The 21,088-nt window shown below is 35.6% G+C and overlaps 8 protein-coding genes and 1 non-coding gene across 9 annotated transcripts; 4 read left to right on the top strand and 5 right to left on the bottom strand.

Annotated features, from left to right (window-relative positions):
- Positions 1 to 28: 28 nt before the first annotated feature.
- Positions 29 to 311, top strand: RTC6 (mitochondrial 54S ribosomal protein bL36m; the record flags this gene model as incomplete). The annotated part of the gene is made up of 2 exons (XM_019181368.1): positions 29 to 181; positions 240 to 311. The coding sequence occupies 2 exons, from the start codon at positions 29 to 31 to the stop codon at positions 309 to 311; spliced, it is 225 nt and encodes a 74-aa protein (XP_019041689.1).
- Positions 312 to 478: 167 nt separating this feature from the next.
- On the bottom strand, positions 479 to 3,445 carry RTT10 (tRNA (34-2'-O)-methyltransferase regulator RTT10; the record flags this gene model as incomplete). Its single annotated transcript, XM_019181123.1, has 1 exon — positions 479 to 3,445. The coding sequence occupies one exon, from the start codon at positions 3,443 to 3,445 to the stop codon at positions 479 to 481; it is 2,967 nt and encodes a 988-aa protein (XP_019041688.1).
- A 514-nt stretch (positions 3,446 to 3,959) lies between these two features.
- Positions 3,960 to 6,809, top strand: SPC105 (kinetochore-microtubule binding complex subunit SPC105; the record flags this gene model as incomplete). The annotated part of the gene is made up of 1 exon (XM_019183013.1): positions 3,960 to 6,809. The coding sequence occupies one exon, from the start codon at positions 3,960 to 3,962 to the stop codon at positions 6,807 to 6,809; it is 2,850 nt and encodes a 949-aa protein (XP_019041687.1).
- A 2,294-nt stretch (positions 6,810 to 9,103) lies between these two features.
- On the bottom strand, positions 9,104 to 11,205 carry SSH1 (Ssh1p). The gene is made up of 3 exons (XM_019186135.1): positions 11,150 to 11,205; positions 11,010 to 11,077; positions 9,104 to 10,955 (listed from the first exon to the last, which is right to left on the bottom strand). Exons 1-3 carry the CDS (start codon positions 11,157 to 11,159, stop codon positions 9,591 to 9,593), a joined length of 1,443 nt encoding a protein of 480 aa, XP_019041686.1. The 5' UTR covers positions 11,160 to 11,205; the 3' UTR covers positions 9,104 to 9,590.
- A 358-nt stretch (positions 11,206 to 11,563) lies between these two features.
- On the top strand, positions 11,564 to 12,265 carry TAE1 (N-terminal protein methyltransferase; the record flags this gene model as incomplete). The annotated part of the gene is made up of 1 exon (XM_019181148.1): positions 11,564 to 12,265. The coding sequence occupies one exon, from the start codon at positions 11,564 to 11,566 to the stop codon at positions 12,263 to 12,265; it is 702 nt and encodes a 233-aa protein (XP_019041685.1).
- Positions 12,266 to 12,747: 482 nt separating this feature from the next.
- On the bottom strand, positions 12,748 to 14,913 carry PXA2 (ATP-binding cassette long-chain fatty acid transporter PXA2; the record flags this gene model as incomplete). Its single annotated transcript, XM_019181084.1, has 2 exons — positions 12,748 to 13,233; positions 13,288 to 14,913. The coding sequence occupies 2 exons, from the start codon at positions 14,911 to 14,913 to the stop codon at positions 12,748 to 12,750; spliced, it is 2,112 nt and encodes a 703-aa protein (XP_019041684.1).
- A 2,111-nt stretch (positions 14,914 to 17,024) lies between these two features.
- On the top strand, positions 17,025 to 18,122 carry WICANDRAFT_25796 (uncharacterized protein; the record flags this gene model as incomplete). Its single annotated transcript, XM_019181192.1, has 1 exon — positions 17,025 to 18,122. One exon carries the CDS (start codon positions 17,025 to 17,027, stop codon positions 18,120 to 18,122), a length of 1,098 nt encoding a protein of 365 aa, XP_019041683.1.
- Positions 18,123 to 18,165: 43 nt separating this feature from the next.
- Positions 18,166 to 20,328, bottom strand: WICANDRAFT_27348 (Zn(II)2Cys6 transcription factor; the record flags this gene model as incomplete). The annotated part of the gene is made up of 2 exons (XM_019181363.1): positions 18,166 to 19,724; positions 20,073 to 20,328. The coding sequence occupies 2 exons, from the start codon at positions 20,326 to 20,328 to the stop codon at positions 18,166 to 18,168; spliced, it is 1,815 nt and encodes a 604-aa protein (XP_019041682.1).
- A 359-nt stretch (positions 20,329 to 20,687) lies between these two features.
- Positions 20,688 to 20,759, bottom strand: WICANDRAFT_t14. Its single transcript has one exon. It is a non-coding gene; the product is annotated as a tRNA-Gln (tRNA).
- Between the last annotated feature and the right edge of the window lie 329 nt (positions 20,760 to 21,088).

The raw sequence follows: 21,088 nt of genomic DNA, 5'->3' as shown, positions 1-21,088 counted from the left end.
TATCGAAAGTTGGCAGTCTTCTATCAAAATGAATTCCCTGTTTCGCTCACTCTTCACAACAGCTGCTACTGCTCGTCCTTTAAATGCCCTTAGAACAACCCCTCTTGGATTTATACAGCCAGCTTTAACTAGAGGATTCAAAGTCAGAACATCAGTCAAAAAATTTTGTAATGAATGTTATGTGAGTATTTCACTTGGATAAAAGCTATCTCTGTTGGCCATCTACTAACCGTCTAAAGATTGTGAGAAGAAAGGGACGTACTTATGTCTACTGCAAAGCCAACAAAAAACACAAACAACGTCAAGGTTAGTCCGTTTCTAGTTGGTTAAATTTTACTTCTTTTGATTCCTGTACATATATAAGCATCAGTGGTATTTTTGTTAAGGTTTGGCTTAGTTACATATTATGAAAATATTACGGTTTAAGTTTGAGCTTGTTGTTCTATAATGTAAGCATGAATTACAGGTCTATATGTATTTAGTTTTTAATATCCCACACTGACAGGCCAACACCTCCTATCAATGAAACATGTCTGTCCCCTTGTTGATAAGTGCCCAATGATCCTGTATCTGCAACAGTGGTGTACAATTTATCAAGCAGTTTGAGTTTTTTATCTTTGAAGCTCCAAAGTCTAACGATCTGATCTACCGAAACAACTATCAAGCGATCATTTGAAACCATATCAAGTGAAGTAATGGTGGATGAAGCTGCATCTTCAACCAACGAATTGACTTCAGCTTCAACTATTTCACCGTTAAATTTGAATGTGGTGATGGCCAGCCCATTATCATCCCCACCAGTAGCAACAATCAAATCATCATTATCCTGTTTAACACTGAAGCTTTTGATGCTATTTTGATGGACGGATATTGTAGATACAGGAGATGGCAAGCTTCTTTTTGATATTTCTCCTTTGAATCTTAGTTTGCCTTCAACAAGTTCAAAACCAATACTCTCTGTGATATTCCACAAAGTCAAATGACCATCAGTTGCACCAGTTAATAAGAAAACTTGATCATTCACAATAGACAATTTAACATCCAGTAAACAACATGTTTTGTAATGCCCTTCGAAAACCGGAGTGAAAGATGAAGTGGTTGGTTCGAAAAACCAAGCTTTGATAGTTGAATCTGAATAAACATTAACCAGCAACAACCCTTTCATGTTATCGTCTGAATCATAAACAAATAGATGATCAAAGTCCATAATTCTTAAATCTGGATTGTCAGCAGATGGTTGAAGTGATGCAGTTGGAATTAATAAAGGATTAGAAAAACTCTCATCAAGCTTCCAAATGAAAAACTCTTCTCTAGCTGATGATGATGCTAATAGGTCATCTGAAAGAAATTTGACTTTTTGTAGACCTGATGTATGCTTTCTTAATGTCCAGTAATTTCTAATACTTCCTTTGTCATTATCTATCGACGACAGCTTCAAGGTTGTATCTTCGGCACCTGTAACATAGAGAATTTTCCCATCTTTTAAAGGCTTGTCTCTGATTGAAATATCCCTGATTTCTCTTCCATGTGTACCTTCACTCAAGAAATAATCAACAGCTGGTTTTGGAACTTCTCTAATGGTCAAGGTACCACTTCTTGTATAAACGAATTCATAAGACCCTTGTAAATGAAATAATTTCCATTGTCTATGTGCACCACCACAATTCTCGTAAGCAATTTCATATTCTCTTGATTCATTATAAATATAGAAGAAGCTCGATTTGAACCCATAGATTATTAGTTCATTATCAATTTCAAAGGCACCCTCTAAAAACCCTTTTCTTGTGTTATTAGAATGAAGAAATTCATAATCACCAGTCACTTTGTTGAACTTAATGTAAACATAGTACCCATCACGATTACCAATAACAAGTAGTGCTTGTTTGTCATCGGAATGAACACTTTTAATAGAGGTAACTGTATCACTTATAGACAATTTCTTGATGAATTGAACTTCTTGGGATGTTGATAATTTGTAAATACCAATTGAACTTAATCTGAAACCAACAAATATTAAGTCACCATTAACTTCAAAACAAGTACTAACAAATGTAGGGCCTTTTTCCAAGAACACAGTTTTTGTTATAGACAACTGGCCATCAAATTCATAGACAAATAATTTTTCCTTTGTGTTTGGTGATTCAATCATCAAATAAAATTTATCTTCAAAAGATGTACTCAACGCGTTCACCACTTTGGTGACATCAGTGTGGATCCACTGTTTTGTGATTATTGTACCATTGGAGTCAAATTTCAAAAACAGTGAGTCACCTTTGCTATTGGTAAATATTATGATGTTTGCATGCGTCAAACCATTGGTTAATGAAAAGTTTCTTAGATCTGGCTCTGTCATTATCAGGCTCCAAACATCATTGACATATGAGAATACACCACCTTCTGATGTGATCACTATTAAACCAAAGTCAAGTCTCCAAAATCCTTTGACAATCTCGTTATTCTTAGGGGTGTAGGCAGGAGTTGAGGCTGTAATATCAGATAAAGTAAAGTCTTTTGTTGCAGCTTCTGTTTGGCCAGGGACTATTGAAACTAATCTAACACGGCCATCATTACCACCAGTAGCAGCATAGGATCCTTCTTTATTGACATCCAATCCCCATATATGTCTTCCAAGATGTAGCTGGTATGTTTCATTAGGCACAAGTTGTTCTTCATCTGTGATGGTCCAGGTTCTTGAGGTCAGATCTTCCGAAACACTAATGACAGCTTTTTCATTTGCATAAAATTTCAAATTCCAGATTCTGGCAGTATGACCCCAAGCTGTAGATAATAATTTACCAGACTTGAAATCCCAAAGTTTGATTGATCTATCATCAGAACAACTGACTATATATTTGGTATCAGAGCTCATTTGGACATTGAAAATTGAACCTTCGTGACCAATCAAATTATGAACCACTTCTTCCTTGTATAGGTCCCAGATAATAACACCACCCATAACAGTTCCTGCGTTGATATATACATCATGTTTGGATGCCACTCTGATGGAACCTGAATATAGAATGGATTTCTCTCCGTAAACCGATTTTTCCCATTGTAAAGTTTGGGAATATGAGTCAACACTTAAAATAACATTGTGAGCGGTCAATATGAAAGCTTCAAGCCCGTTATAACTGAATTCAGCAGTGATAATCCAGTCATTTATCATTTGTTCATTGGTTGTAACATCTTTCGACTCCATAAGCTGTGAGAGGGACAGAATATTGAATGAGCGCCCACCATAAAATATAAATGTATCTCTATCAAATGCTATACCATGGATCTTATTTTTCTTCAATATGCGAACTGAACTCAATACTTCAGAAGTTTTATAGTTGTAAATTTTCAACATTGGGCCATGTCCCACAAGTAACAGATCATCATCATAAAACTTGACTGCAATGGATGGACCATGATGTTCCACTGGCTCCAGAAGTGAGAGACTCATTTTGCTTTAGTCCTAGCAGGTAGTGAAAATTATAGCGGTATTCACAAACTAGTTCTATGACAACAGTTATGCAAGTGCAGTGTAGTGAAAAAAAAAATTATTATCATCTTGTGGTTAAGCACCCTGACCATCTCATCGGCCACCAAAAAAAATCAGAAAGAGGTCCACAAACAAAAACTCGAATATTGGCCACGTCCTGTTACTGATTTTTTACCTATACCAGATCTGAAACGTCCCAAGGTCTTTGAATGGGCGACCAGACTCCAGAGTACCATGTTCTGCTACTACTACTAATTGAAATTCCCTGTGTTTACCCTGAAATGCTCTGGCAATATTGGCCCGCGCAACATCAATGTTTTGTTTTGTTATGGAAATGTTTGTGTTGCCATGGCAACATTCCAATAAATGAAGTGTGTTTTGTTTTGTTTTGTTTACAAAAAAGTGATATAACCTGGTTACACAACTATCAAAAGACCATTCCAACAACCAAACACAAGTCGCCTGACAAAACAAAATGGATCCTGATACATCCAATGACAAAGAGAACAATGAATCAGGTAGTCAAAAGTCCAAGGCTAACAGAAGAGATTCATTAGGTAGAGGAATCCTCAAGAACTTAAACAGACATGATGATAACAACACCATAGCAGTCATGCAATTACCATTAAGGGACTCCCAAAATCAACTGAATATAAATCAAGGGAAATCTAGTTACAGAAGAAGAGTTTCATTTGCCCCTGAAGTTACTTTGCATAAGATTGAACTCGTTCCACACAGTTCAACTGAACAACGTCAACCAAAAAGAAGAGAAACTATTGCTTTTGCACCATCATCCAGTCGAAGCCAAAGTCCCGTACATGGTTCCCATCCCATTATAGGTGAGAAGCGTAAACATCAAGAAGTTGAAGAAGAGGAAGATAATGGTCTAATGTATGATAGCAGTGATGTTGAAATGGAAGATGATAGTCATGTTTATTCATCTCCAAACAAAATCACTACGGGTCCAAGATTCGAAATACATAATGACGGTGACTCTGACAATATGAGCTTGACAGAAAACTTTGAAGAGAGTGATGGTGAAAATACTATGGATTTGACCAAGCCACTGGGAAATATTCAGCAAATGATGCTTCAAGAGTCAAGTAACCCATTAGGCCTATCAAATCAACACTTAAAAGACACACCTGAAACAGCATCAAGGCCGTTTGGATCAATTACGAGTATTTTTGGTAGTGAAGCTGCCAGTGAAGATGATCATGAACAAGAAATGGAATTAACTCAACCATTCAGTAAGGTAATTATTTCCAACAAAGAGAAAGAAGCTGTTGAAGCACATGATTCCAAAGAATATGATGTAACCATGGAGGAAACAACTATGGATCTCACAAGTATTGCTGAAGGTAGCACTGATAAGATAACAATGCACAATACTCAAATCAACCGTGGTGCTGATGGTGCCTCATCCAACAAGACTCAACCTCTAGCTTCAACCGATGAAGATACAGCTCTCAATGATGATACAGAGGTTTCAATGGATGTGACAAAATTGATGCCTATCAATAATACTCCACCAGAAGTCCACAAAGCATCAACTACAGATGATCTGAAGAAAGCTAAACATACAACACCACTCAAGCCATCACGATCCCATACTTCGGAAACTGGCTCTCCAATGTCCTCTAAAGGCAAGAATAAGCAAGATGATACAATTTCATTCAACTTAAGGGAACGCATCAACTCATTGACCCCAAAGAAGAAACGCAAAAGTCTCAATAAGCAACAGGTTAGCTCTCAAGAGAAAAAATCAGATTTATTCTTCCCACTTGTTAGTGCTCATCATAGTTCCCAAGAAGAACCTAAAAGCTCATTCACACCACTAAGATCATCAAAAGGCTCAAGCAGGAAGTCTGTTATCGGAACGGACCTGATTAACTTTGCGCTGGAATCTATTGAGAAAGCACCATTGGCACCTTCCCATGATGAAAATGTCACAAACACCGAAGAGTATATTCCGGTCTCTTTGAAACAGTTTTTGAGTGACTTATCAATTGAATTTTTTGACAACCTTAACATCAATGACGATTTGACGGTGTCTTTTAGTGAACAATTTGACATCACAGGTATCCATACATTTGATTACTTAAAAGGAAAGATGTCACTCATACCATGGCTTGAGCTTTATATGTTTAGCTGCACTGAACTTCAAAAGAACATGACTGAATTAAAAAGATTATTCGATAACTTGAATGAAGAGTTTTCTGAGGAGAATCCACCTTTGGTTCGTGAATATTATCAATCTACGAATATACAACAACAGAAGAAAATGAGTGATCACTTATTGTTTATGAAAACTTTATCAGATAAACAGGCAGAAACTTCATGGCTTACTTGGAGAAACCAACTTTTAGAAGAGCTTGTTAGTCGTTTAGACACCAATTTAAGAACACTAAAGGAGGAATCAACTAATTTGAGCTCGGTCTTAGAAGAAGTGACAAACTTGGAGAAAACAATCGATGAGGAATTTTTTTCGATTGATAACCAACTTCAAGGTTATTTGAAACAAAATGAGGTAGCTGAGGCTTCATCTAGTGAGGATGTCACTTCGTTAAGACACGAACTTCTGGAATTTTTAGATACATCATTGTCACAGCAGAAAGTATTTGATGATTTGGAGATACAAGTACAAGAAAGTTCAGATAAACTTAAAGATTCAAAAGATTTAGAGAAAGAAGTAAACCAAAAGTTAGAGTTCATCGAAACTAATGGAAGAGATCCATTGTCAAGACTTGAACACCTGAAAAAGTCATTTTTAACAATTCAATCAATATCAGGCTTGAAATTTCACCAACTAGCGGGAACTATTGTCACTGTCGGACTCTGTGATGGCTTAGTTGAGCTGAAGGTGGATTTATCGGATTCAGAAGCGAAACCTTTAGATCACATATTATCCAAAGAATTGCCAACTTTAACTCAGTTTTATTTGACTCGTTACTTGTCCAGTCCTCAATCACTAAGTATAGGACAACAGCTAACCAAAATTGGTAAAATAATACAATCATTAAACTGGTTGGATGATCAACTCTACTTCATAGGTTTAGTATCGCCGGTCAAGTTAATTATGGGTGACACATTAGATATTGTGGTGAAAGAAACAAATAACGTTGAAGGATATAAGGTTTTTATCAAGTTGAAGCTCACAGAAATATCATTGTACGGTAACTTGAACCCGGATTATATAACAGCAAATGTTGTTTATGGCCCCCAGGGACTCGATGGAGATATACTTTTGGACAACTGGAAATCAAAAACTACAAATAACTCTTGGATACAAAAATTTGACACATTGACACTTATACATAGTTGAATAATTATTGAAGTTTATTAAAAAGATATTGTAAATCATCAGGAGCCAAAGAAGAAACTTTCTTATCTGATATTTTTTTGTAGAATTAATATAAAGAAATTGAAACAGTTAAGCATGTCAAGAAATTTCAACACACATGGAAAAAAAAATCATAAGAAAATGATTTAGAAGAAAAAGGTTAAAGCAGCAAAGATACTCAAGGCTGTTGGTAATGTAGCAGCAGCAGCATTGCCTTCAAATGGTTGAAGAGTAGATGGGGCAGCAGTACCATTATGCTCTCCAACGCCTGGTGTTTCAGTAGCAACGCCTGGCTGAGAAGCAGTCAATGAACCAGCATGACCTTGGGAAGCTAATGTAGAAGTAATAAATTCTTGGGTAAAAGCAGTGGAGTTTTCTTCCTCAGTAGATGGAGCATGGGTTTCATGTTGGGTTTCATGTGTAGCTGGTACAGATTCAACGTGAGAAGTCTCACCAGTTTCTGTTGAGGCTGGATGAGTACCAGTAGTTTCAAAATGTGGTCCAGTTTCAGTAGCACCAGTAGTATGAGCAACAGTAGAACCTTCTGTAACTGATTCATGACCGGTTTCAACTGGTGTGGTTTCATGAGATTCATGGGTTTCAACTGGTGTAGTTTCATGAGCTGCTGTTGTATGACCTTCAATTGGTGTAGTTTCATAAGTTGTTCCAGGTGCGGTATGAGGAGCAGATTCAACTGGAGTTGTCTCAACATGAGTTGCAGTTGTTTTTGGAACCTCAGTACAAACGGTCTCAGTGCAGACAATTGTTTGAGCAGTAGTCACGACACTTGGGTAAACAGTGCTTTCAACTGAGCTGAAAGTGTGGGTAACAACAGTAGACACTTCTGATCCACTTTCCATGGTGCTCAAGGTTTCAACGGTAGTATGTCCCTTGGTTTCACATTCAGTAATGTAATGTGTTGAAGTGTGAGGTTTTGTAATTGTGGTACCAGTTGGACCAGGATGTGGGACAGTTGCATTGTGAAATCCAGTAGTTGATGTTTGGTTTTGAAATCCAGTTGGCATCATTGTGGAATTATGGAAACCTTTAAAAGTAGAAGAAACATGAACAGTTGGAAAAGCTGGTTGGGATGTAACTTGGATAGTACTGAAAGTCTTTTCAGTTTTAGCAGTTTCAGTATGCTCTTCAGTACTGTGATGAACTTCAGTTTCAGTTGGGTGAACTTCAGTAGTACCTTTATGTTCAGGGGTGTGAGCTTCGGTAGTTTCTTGGGTTTCTGGGTGATGAGTTTCTGTAGTGGATTCAACAGGCTTTGATGGAGTATGAACTTCAGTGACTGTGGTTTTGTGTGGAGCCAATGTGGTTGTAACTTCAGAAACAACAGTGGAACATGATTCTGTAATAGTAACAGTAGTTCCGCTGACAACAGTGGTTGGGTAAAATGTTGATGTTGATAAAACAACAGTAGTAATAGTACTCTCAACTTCACTAGTCTTCACCTCAGTAGTTGGCTTTTCAGTAACAGTGGTTCCATGGCTTTTTGGGTGATGGGTAATAGTGCTAGTGACCTCAGAGACAACAGTTGAGCACGGTTCAGTAGCAGTCACGGTAGTACCATTAACAACTGAAGTTGAGTAAATGGTTGAAGTGGATTGAATGACAGTTGTGATTGTGCTGTCAATCTCAGAAGTTGGTTCTGTTGAAGTAACATTGACAGTAGAAGATGGTTCAACAACTGATCTTGAAATTGATGTAGTTTCAACAGAAGAATCAGTTTCCAGAGTGCTGGTACTGAAAAGAGTTGAAGTGATGGTTGAGTCACTTTCAAAACTTGAACTTGAACTTGATGACCAAGTTGAAGGGTAAAAAGTTGAAGGTTCATAAATTGTTGAAGTGATTGTAGAGTCACTTTCAGAAGATGATTCTAAGCTTGAAGATGAAAACAATGATGAAGCTGATGAAACAGTTGAGTTTTTCCAATGGTGTTTACCATGTTCAATGGTGTAAGCAGCAGCCGAACCAGCAATAAGCGAGAGTTTGAGTAAGTTCAACATTGGTAACACGCGTCCTATACTTCTAATAACTAAATACTGAAGCTCACTTCTAGAGGATTCATTACCTTTATATGATAATTGAACCTTACAAGCATCAATAATCAGCGGCGGATCGTTGAGTACTGGACATCTTCACCAAAACAAAACGTGTACCAAATAGCCAGTAAAGTTAACCTTTCAACATCAATACGGTAATTGCTAAGATATCTCTCATCTTTTGATCAACTAGGTTGGGAGTCTTTTGTTGGTCGGTGGGTTTTTAAGGAACAGTTTTAGCCTTTGAATGGTCTTTTCTTCTCTGATTGGCATTCGCGATTTTTTCAACAATAAGCGAAAGCTTGATTCTGGAACAACTGAAACAAAGACGTACGCCAATTTCCAATTTCATAATTGTCAAACTACTGAGCCATTCAAGGTTTAGTGAAGAGCACCAATTGGCAATGTAAAGTTATTATTATTTACTTTGATGCAGGTTATGTTAAATGTGCTACAACTCAAACATTGAAATGAATGGAAACATTAATACAAAAAAAACTTGAATCCTATGATACTCAAAACTATGATTTTTCATTAGAAAAAGGTTCTGAGTTTTCTTTAATTTTTTTTTTCATTAGTACATGAATTCAAAATTGTTTTTCAATTTATCATTGTTATTTGAATGTGTGTTGGCGTGTTTTGTTCTTTTTTTTTTAATTTTCTATTACTATTCTTCAATTTTGAAATTACTGATCAAGCTCTAAAATTGATCTTATTGGCCAAAAATTGAGCCAAAATTTTGGGAACCACCACTTTGTTGGAAATCAGTTGCAATAAGTTCCAAGAAACCGAAAGCTGCACCAATTGCGACAATAATAGCAGCATTTTTACCATCAGTACCAAAAATTTCACCAACTTGAGATAGTGAAGCTAAAACAGCAGCACCTGAAACGGCAGCAACAGGGATAACTCTTTGTAACTCTTTTGAGATTGAAACATCTCTACGACCAGCAATTGAAATACCTTGTTCTTTAAATTGATTTGCTAAATCTCTTGGGGCTGAACCAGAAATAGAACACCAAATATTTGCAAACCAAGCTGATGTAACCAAGACAGTACCAAAGAACACTAAAGTTTTCAATGGGGAGATTAATGAATCGAATAAACCTTTTGATGGAGCAAAGAAGTAAAGAATTGATGGTTTTTCAACAAAAAAGTTTGAGTTGAAACCAGTAGTAACATAATGACCAATGATTTTAACTGCAACTTGATTTGGATCATTTTTGAAAACCAATTGAACAATTGAATAACCAAAAATGTTGATGTAGAATAAAACAACGTATGAGAACAACAATGGTAAAGAACCAGTGTATAGTAATCTGATTGGATAAACGTTATTGACTGATCTAACTCTGTTTGATCTGATTGGCAATTCTAATCTAAAATTTTGTAAGTAGATACAGAATAATAAAGTTGCTGTGGTGATGTAAACTTGGGAAAGATTTGGTAGATAACTTCTGGTGAATGCTTCAACAATAGCATTTTTGAATGGCTTGTTACGTAAGTTTTTGACCAAGTTGATTAAAGCACCAACAGACTCGAAACCTCTTGTAGTTTTGACACTGTTTAATCCAATAACATCACCAACAAAGTTAGTGGAGATGTTAACAGTAACAAAAGTCAAAGCACCTGAACCAAAACCATAACCTTTATCAATGATTTCAGAGACTAAAGTGAAAACAAAACCAGTACCAACCAATTGTAAGTTGATTAAAATGTATTGCCAGAATGTTAAGTTATATCCAAAGTAACCAGTGAATAAAAACAAATTAGTCAAAACGAAATATTGGAAAATGGTGAAAACTTTTTGTAAAGTTTGAAACAATTCTCTGTCACCTCTTTGGTTGAAATTGACTTTAATTAATCTTAAACCGGCCAATAATTGGAAGATCAATCCACTTGAAATGATTGGAAAGACGCCAAATTCCAATAATGTACCCTTTTCAGCACCAAAAACTGGACGTAAGAAATAGATTGGGTCATTGCTTATTTTAGAGTCACCATAAACTGGTAATTGAGCAAATAGGTACAAGAAAGCAGTACCGATGGTGTAAATAACTTTATCATCAAAAGTTAACTGAATATTGTTAGAATTGAAAGCCTGGATTCAAAGCACATATAGAATACTCACTTGTTCCAAAGGTAACTCAATCTCTGGTAGAAGAGGTAGAAAAGGTTTGGCCAAGTCAATAAGACGAACTATGGAGATCCAATCTGTTAGTATTCTTCAGTTTCGGTAAATAAGATGATTCCATTGAAAAGACCACTTACATCCACTCATCTTGGAATGTAGATTGAAGAGCTGAGAAGTAGGAGATGGAGGTGTGTCACAGGGTTGTCGCCATATAATCAAAGTACGTCGACGCTTTTGATAACTGGAAAAATCTGAAAAATGGCTGTGATTATGTCAGCATCTTGCTTCCACGGTTAAAACAATGAAAAGGGATTAATGAAGAGAATGTTTGGTGATCTAGTTCATTTGATATGAGCTATTTTGAATGATTATAAAGGCTATAGAGTGGTGAAATTTTCTGTTATTGATCAGTAATTGGTGCCCATTGACTGAGCTTGAATTATTATACGATAATCCGTTTTGGCTTCTTTTCCGTGTGGTCTGCAAAAAAAATTCAAACCCAGTGTATAAACATGATTCAAGGCTGAAACTGTTAACTCAAACAAAGAACAATGAGTGAAGCTGAAGACAATCGGGCAGATGCTCTCATAGACTACAATGACGCTATAGACTATTGGACTTCGATCCCTGCCACAGTTGATGGTGTCCTTGGTGGATATGGTGAAGGAACCTCTGTACCAAAAGCTGATGTTGTAGGGTCATCAACATTTCTACGTAAATTGAAGGCAAGAATGACTCCAGAAAAAGGTCAAATCAAATATTCAGTGGATATAGGTGCTGGTATTGGTCGTGTCACCAGAGATATGTTACACAAGTTTAGTGATAAAGTTGATTTGGTTGAACCTGTTAAACCATTTGTTGAACAGATCCACCAAGAATTAAAGCCGTTAAAAGATGAAGGAAAGTTAGGTGAAATTTATGACATTGGTATGCAAGAGTTCATTCCAGAAGAAGGTAAATATTGGTTGGTCTGGTGTCAATGGTGCGTTGGTCATTTACCTGATAAAGAATTTATAGAATTTTTGATAAGGTGTAAAAATGGCCTTCAACCAAATGGTACTATTGTTGTCAAAGAAAACAATGCTCAAGGAGATGATGTATTTGATGAAACTGATAGTTCTGTCACTAGATCTAATGCTAATTTCCAAAAACTTTTTAAAAAAGCTGGGTTGAAACTAATAGCTACTGAATTACAAAGAGGTTTACCAAAAGAATTATTTGCCGTTAGAATGTACGCCTTGAAGCCTGAATGAATTTATGATTTTTACAATTGCATTGATATAAAAAATATATGTATTAGAAATATGAATAATACCTCTAGCTGTATACTTGTTAGTATTCTTCAAAAAATCATTGATCTAATGAATAAAGAATCTTTCTGTATTTTTATGAATCAGATAGGAGCGAAAGACGATGGTTAAGTTTTTCTTCAGTTAATATCAGTTGAACTATGCATATTAATTTGTATCATCACCTAAAATACTAGAGACCTTTTTCATTTGCATTTAAACAATGAACTTACTCTTCGTGTCACTTGACTTTTGAGTGTATATTACGAAAGAAGTTAAAAGGACCTGGTTGAAATTTTTTTTTAACCTTCAAACTTCACCAGCGAAAATGAAAAAATTAATTAGGGCAGCGCTACATCCAAACACCACACGCTCAAACTACATAAGTTCAAACCGAATCTCATAACGCATAAGTTTATAAACAAATAGAAGCTATAAATAGTATTTCAATGGGCCAATTGAGCACTTGACAGTTTTCTCATGCTCAACTGTGATTGTGTTCTCTTGAATTCTTGAGATTCCTGCGCAATTCTCAAATCTTTTAATCTTGATTCTAAGCTTGGAACATCTCTTAAAAATTTATTCAATTCAATTAATTCATTTTCCCATTCTAATCTTTGCTTAGCATCTAGTTTAGTGAAAGAATAAGTACCATCACCTTTGAATTTTAAAATATAGTTATGGAAATGCCACAATGAAGATCTATGAGCAACTGATAAAACAGAAATTCCTAACGATTGAGCATGTGCATACATCAACTGTTCCATTTGTGGAGAAACAGCAGAAGTACATTCATCTAAGACTGCAAATCTTGGTTTATGATAATATAATCTTGACATTGCCAATCTTTGTTGAACACCAATTGATAGTTCTTCTGGCCAATTTCTAATAGTTGCAAAAGGGTCAATATCTTTAACCTCTAAATAAGGATTCTTGGATAATTCCAATGCAATATTTTCATGTAGTAAAAACTTCAAGTCTAAAACTTCCAAAATCTCAAGTAATTCTTTATTTGTCTTGTACTTGTATTCTGTACTTGGATAAATTATTTGATCCTTCAATGATGATTTGCTTAAATAAGCCCTTTGTGGAAGATAAAACACATTTTCAAAATGAGGAATTGTTAATTCACCTTTTGTTACAGGCCATAAACCACCCAAAATTCTAAATAATGAAGATTTACCACAACCATTTGGACCTGCAATTAACAAATGATCACCATGATTAATAGTAAAAGATAATGATTCTGCTAAAGTAATCTTTGCAGGTGTAATTAATGGAATATCTTTAAATTCAATTTTATTATCATCATATTTCACAACTCCCTTAGTTGAAGATTCAGTTGAAGCAGCAGCTGTATCAATTTCGATTAAAGTTTTCTTGAACTCTGTAAGTCTCTTGAAATAACCCACAACTTGTTGAATCTCTTTTCTTGAACGAATCAACATACCTAACGAAGAAGAAGCTGATAACAATAAACGACGATTGGTAATAAAAGTAGCGGAACTGTTATGATCAATTATGCCTGCAAATTTATTCAAAAAGATTGGAGTTGAACATAAAACTAACCCAGCAGCACCCCAAGTATATTTGACAATAAAAGAAGTTGCAGTATCATAAACTGCCCTAGCTCTAATTTCATAATTTGTAAACTTTTCTAATTCATAATAAGATCTATCCAAAATGTCCAATTCTCTTGAATGACCTCTTAAAAATCCAACCTCTTCACTGAACAAAACAACTCTTGAATGTAAACTTCTTAATAAACCTTCAAGTCTTGATCTTTCAATGGCAATTTTAGTGAAATTTGGTGATAATATTTTCAAAAGTAACGAAGTCAAATGAGCAATAACACCTAAAATTAAGGTACCTTCAGCTGAACCTGATTTAGCCAATTCAAAAGAACATAAGATAAGATCTAGCGATGGCTTTAACAAATGATTCGGTAAACTTGCCAACGCTGAGGATAAATTATTCACATCAGTTGTTATTCTTTGATTTGGATCGTCAACTTTATCATCTGAAGACATATGGATCAAAGTGTAATAATTTGGGTTCTTCTTAACTAATGTTTCTTCATGTTTCTTTTCACTTGGCAGATATAATTCTAATAGATTATTGGTTAAATTTTTGTTAATGTTGAGAGCTAATTGGTTTGTTGTAAAATCAAGAAATGAATTTGTGAAGGAAGCAGGTATACCTAATAGCATCCATTTAACTAACAATTGTAAGAACTTTGAAGTCTTTTTTCTAATCATTGAGCTCACTAATAAACCATCTAGAGCGGCAACTTTCAACGTCAACACAGCTCTAGCTGCAAGCAATAATAATTGTAAAATAAAGTAGAAAATAACAGGTGATTTGAAATCTGGAATGATAGCTTTCATGATTCTTTTTACGGTAGCATTATCAAGCTTGGTTTTCTTTTTAATTTCAGTCTCTTTTGCTTCATCAACTTTTTCAGTACTCTTCTTTCTAGATGGTCTAGAAGTGTTGAAGCTCAGAAACAACAATAAGAGATACGATGCCTTCAAGATGGAGTTCTTGTTCCTGCTGTAGAACTTCCCAAGCGCTCTGTAATCGAATCCTTTGTTTCCCAGTGCAAGTGACATTGTTGTAGATGTTGATTAATCCGTTGGAATCAGAGCCAGAAACGAAGAAACGCTGTCAACTTTATAAAGCATCAAACCCATATGTGGGGATCATCATCCTTTCACCTGCTCAAACGCCTGCTTGGTGTCACGTATTTCTGCCATCAGCTCTTGCAAACGCAAATTGTAATAATGCTCACAAACAGACACGATCTTGAGTCCTGGGTGGCGTTCTAGCAGTTCCTGTAGTAAGTGACCGGTTTGTTCTTCAGTGAGTTCAAGTTCAGTTCCATCCAATTTGCTATGAGATAGCTTGAAAGCTGGGTGGTTGATGAATTGTTGGTGGATCTTGGACAAGTTGTTTGATCCGTACTCTTCTGCCAATTGACTTAGCAAAAGAACATCTCTTGTTCCCAACGTGTCTAGCGATACCATCTCCGTTGCTTCTGGTGACTTTCTACTTAGTCTTCCCATATTGGATCTAGCTTGGAACTAATCTCTGTGCTATAAATCCACCATGAATTTGGTGGTAGTTTTTGAACCTCGGCCATTTTTTTCAATCTTTGAAAAACTAATTGGCATTCGCGAACTTTACCCGCCCGTGAAATCTGCCAAAAACAAGCGTGCGCGTAGCATTGTGAAATCAAAACAGAACGAAGGTTCAATTCATTTGTACCTGGCGCCCAGTGTATAGGGTATTAATTAACTTACAACGCTGTACACATACACCACTTTGTTACGTCCATAAGAAAATTCTTTACTGAGGTTCACAATTCAAATGGCACGTGATCATGGTACCCAAAAATGAAGATCAATCACCTTCCATCATGCTGAAGACGCGACAAAACAAGGAAAATATTTCATACTACACCAAAAACTCCAATTCAGCTTCCAAAATACCAATCAAAAATAGACAAGTATCAGTTCCAATAGAACCTCTGGATGATTCAACTTTGGGAAATGTTAAAAAGTCATCAATACCCAGAATCACATCTTCGCCTCTAGTTGCAACAAGCTTGGAACGAAAAACTTTGACACCAATCATTAATAAAGATTCAAACATGTCAACCCCAAAATCAAATAAATTCGATGAGACAATACCCACACCACCATCTACACTTACAAAATTAGCGCACCAATTATCTACTTTAAGTCTTGTTTCGCCTTCCAAGAAAAGATCAAAAGTGAACGACATTGCAATTGATGATAAGTTGAAGACAACGACGCCTGATAATACAACTATCACAAAAGTGGATCCACAACATCAAAATGAAGAACCAGCTCAGCAATTACCGAAGGAGCAACAGCATCCTACACCGTCTCCCTATCTTGGCAATAGAACTTCAATGCTGCTGAAATCGAGAGTGCAAAATAATCTTGCTGCTAATTCAAGCTCTCCATCAAAACCAAAAAGAGTTATATCACATTCGAAATCAATGAGATCAGTCTCTTTGAATAGTCCTATGGTAATTACTTCTCAGCGGTCCAAGGAAAATCATCCTATTTTGAGGCCAACCAAACCAAAACAAGATCCATATGACAATTCACCTCTACTTACAAGATTAACACGTTCCACTACTGCACCAAATCTCAAGTCAACTGCAAAGCTACCCAGATCTTCTACTATTTCAGATCTGAATACAAGGGTAAGGAGTGTCTCAAATATCACCCCAACAACACGAAAACCATCACTGTCATCATCAAGAATTATGTCGAATAGCACTTCAACTGCAATTGAAACAAAAGCTACAAAGGCTAAACTTCAAAGATCAGAGAATATCTTGATTCAAAAAGAACAGCCGAATGAAAAGCTGATTATACCCAAAAGGAGATCCAAAATGACAAAATCATTTAGTGTCAATGTTGGCCTACAAGATTTGACAAAACCAAGCAATAATTCTGTTCCTTTGAAAACAAACAGAATACCTTCTTATCAAAAGCCAAGACTAATATCAACAATTCGTACATCTTCTTCATTGGGTGAAAAGCACAAAAAAATCACAACAGTAAGTGAGCTCAAAGACTGTTTGTTGAGATTTGAAAAGACTCGAAACATTTTGCAAACCAATGGTGGTGAACTTATTGAAAAACAATCACCACAGGATCCATATGAGGTAATTCAAACAAAGACAATGAGCTCTTATGAAAAAGCAGAAATCTTGAAAAATCATGAGGTTTACTTCATAGGACACAAGAGATCAAAGAATTCAAATTTACGTGATTTTAGTGGGAATTTTGGCTTTGATGATGGTGAGAAAAACCTCATAGTTGAAACTGGAGATCACATCAACTATAGGTATCAAGTAATATCGAAATTGGGTAAAGGGATGTTTGGTAATGTTATGAAATGTTATGATCACAAAACAGGAACAGATGTCTCAATCAAAATCATGAAAAATGATATCACCTGGTCATTACAATGTATTAACGAAATCAAAATTTTGAAGAAAATGAAACATGAGAATCTTTTAGCGTATTATGGGCATTTCAATTTTAGATCACATATCTGTATTTCAACAGAGCTACTAGGTGTTAACCTCTTTGAAGCTCTGGAAGCTACAAAGTTTAATGGTTTTGATATCTCGATCATACGGAAATGGTCTAAAGGTTTACTAAGTGGATTAGATTTTATTCATAAACAAGGTTTTGTTCATGCTGATTTAAAGCCGGAAAATATCATGTTGGTTGATTCATACTCTCTAGATATAAAGATAATTGATTTTGGCTCTTCATCGGCTATTGGAGATGTTTCTTATCCTTATATCCAATCAAGATATTATAGAGCTCCTGAAATTCTCTTGGGGTGTCGCTATAATGAAAAAATTGATATCTGGTCATTTATAGCTCTAATTTTTGAACTTTACCATGGTGATCCGTTGTTTGGTGCTAGAGATGAAAGCCAACTTTTCAGTATGATTGTCAAACTCATTGGGATGCCTACGCCTGATACAATTTTAACTATGAGAAACGAAGTTTTGAAATATGGATCCATTAATAAGAAAGGGGACCCTAAACTTGTTGACAAAAGAGTCTTTATATTCACAAAATTTGATGAAAAGGGCAAGTATAAGGGCTTAAGAATTGACCAAAGCCCAACTGATAAAAATTATTTAAAAGATTTGAAGGAAACGCAACCACAATTTGTTGATTTTTTAAATTCAGCATTGATCTGGAACTACAAGGAACGTCCATCAGCACAAACGTTACTCAATCATAAATTTCTTGCATGAATATATACTATATAACGACTGAACTCAATTTAATGACCTGCATTTAGACAAAAGTTAGATCAATATCCATTTCTGTAATTAGATCAGCCCAGTATTTTCCAGTACTCCAACATTCAATCATTAGTTGATATGCTGTATTTCCAAATGTAAACCCATCTTTGGCTAAAAGCAAAACTCTTTCTTCATAAAATGCCCTGGTTTCTTTATCTATAGCATCACAGCCTGAGGTGAATAGAGAAAAAATGGTACAACAAGCTGCAGGTGTCCCCACTGGAATATCATTTTTGAAAACTGTGGTGATCTCTGAAATTAATTCTTGAACCAATGTTGAAGCAGCTGGCATTAACAATATTCTTCTATAAATTTGCAAAATACCAGCTAAAGCGAAACAACGGTTCGTTGCCTTTAGTATTGTGTAACGCTCCAAAAAACTTAGTCTTTTCTCATCACCTTGTTCTTTGATATCTTTCAAAACTTGAGTCCTTTCAACTTCTGATTCAGTCAAAAACTTGGACATGCTTTCTTTGATTTCTAGAGCTTTCCTTATCAATGTTGCTGATAAAAAATCAACAGTTGGACAATTTCTTTCACGTTCCTTCACTAGATTAACAATCTCTGCAAAATATTTCAACAATCTAAGGTCGAATCCCATAAAAGGATCAATATCTTTCAAATTTAACTTATCTTTCTGTGTTATTTCAGGAGCTTCCCAAATTAAATGTGTCTCGTTCCCGTTAAATGTTTTATTCAATAATGATGAAGATGATAACGATCCAATAACATCAGTATAAGCAAACCAACGAGCAAAAAAATAAGTAACATCAGACTCTTCACTCAAATCAAACCCAACAATCTTACGATTAGCAGATCCTGTATCATCACTTGATTTGATTAAACCTCTGGATAAAATAATTCTTCGAGCACCATAATAATGAGACCTCCAATCGTATTTTTCACTGCAAGTTATTTCAAAACATGCTAAAATCATAATCAATGCCAGTGTGTAGTCTGATTCTGCTTCTTGTTCATCTGTAAGTCTCTCATAAAGATCATTCAGGGCCCTTTTGATTAGCATATTAACAATTTCTTGTGGATAGTTTTCTCCCCGATAGTGACTTCCTTGAACGATACTTGATGCAATCAAAACCGATAGCATACCGTCAGTAGATGAAGTCAAAGACATTCTTGGTACAATACAAGTCAATGGGTTATCTTCATATGTGGATGGAGGAGCAGGAACAATCATTTTGGAATATATTTCCACATAGGCGTGGTAATTTTCTCTAAAATAAGGAACTTTCAATAACATATCAGGTAATGGAACAATTGAAAATGGGATAAATTCATAGCCAGTGAGCATATCTTGGGTTTGGTTATTTGTTGGAGTAGAGACAACTAATGCATGGTTATCATTTTCACTATCTTGATCTTGTGAAACGCTAGAGAATAAACTTCTAGTAACTAACGATTCCTCGTCTAATAAATCTTCGTAATTTTCCTCCAACTCTTTTATACGAGGACTGAGCTCAGCAGCATACACATCATACTTGTTTCCAAATGTTTCAAGTTCTGGTATAATGCAGTCATTGAGAAAATCTTTTGCTGCAATATTTGTAGTCTCTATATCACGGAAAATCTCTGATGCTTGGAAATCAAATTTAGCTGGTATATCTGGAGCTGTTCTTGAGTTTCCCTCCGATATATAGTCCGACCTCACTGGCTCTATAGTATTTGGAAATGGTGTGGACGTGTCAAGCGAGGGTTGAGTTGTTGAAGGAGTGATGTTGGATCTTTGTATCTGTATCTGTTGTGGCTGCTTTGGTTGTTGATCCCTTGTATTTGCCTTTTCTTTAGCATTAGCCTCTAAATTCACTATGAAAGACTCTTGAGTTTGTATCTGTATCTCTGGAAGTACTTTACTGGATTGAGGTGTTGGTGATTTGGACTTACTCTTCTTGGTCTCGGTGACAAACTCTTGCTGAAATGTACTTATGGTCGCAAAGCCGTAGTTGTTGACCTTCTTCTTCTTGAATGGCCGTCCACCCCATGTCAGTTGTATTGAATAATCACATTCTTTATTCGATTTCAGGCATAATGAACAGGATGGTTTAATTTCATCGCACTTCACTTTCAAACGCTTACAATTTCGACAACCGAACCTTGATCTTGTTCTCTTCTTTTTATTTGGATCGCTGTTTTCATTCATACTTGATCCTATCTTATTTCTTGGAGCAAATATTCACAAGTCACAAAATTTACTGCTTGCAAATACTTTCTCATAAACCAACTAGATGACATGGGAAGGTTTTCTTGAACCAAAGTACAGTAGTTGAATGGTTCTTCGCCTCTCGTTTAGGAAGTTCTAACCTGGCTTATCTTTCCTATTGCACGTGAAATTTGGCAGACTGGCAAAACACGCTGAACAGCCACAAAGACAAGCTGAAACAGTGAAAAGACACTTTAATAACAACTCCTTAAAGATAAAAATATATTTTAAGTCCAAAGCAAGGATTTTTATGGCAAAAAAATAGGAATTGCGGGCAAAAAAATGACAAGTAGGTTGTCAGGTCGTACCCGGATTCGAACCGGGGTTGTCCGGATCAAAACCGAAAGTGATAACCACTACACTATACAACCGAAGCTGATGCCCTGTGAGGACTCATGGTAACCATTATGGAAACTTTTCCAATTAGCTAATATCTTAGTAATCAAGATTTATAATATTAAAGAACAATTAACTAATATATATTATATCTCTGCAGCTACATTTTAAATCGTATAAATATCTGGAAGTACGTCCTGAGTTAAAAGATGGGCTCAAGCAAGTTTAAAATATTATAATTTTTTTTTTTTTTAATTGCATGTATCTGATATTAATATTCACAATATATAACGGGCTGATTCATTTTTTTGAAAAATTCACGTTATATTGTGTATTTATAACATGCTATATTAAAAATAATGTA

Source organism: Wickerhamomyces anomalus (assembly GCF_001661255.1).
Source record: "Wickerhamomyces anomalus NRRL Y-366-8 unplaced genomic scaffold WICANscaffold_1, whole genome shotgun sequence".
Classification (NCBI taxonomy): domain Eukaryota; kingdom Fungi; phylum Ascomycota; class Saccharomycetes; order Phaffomycetales; family Wickerhamomycetaceae; genus Hansenula; species Hansenula anomala.
This window is presented reverse-complemented; position numbering and strand designations above follow the sequence as displayed.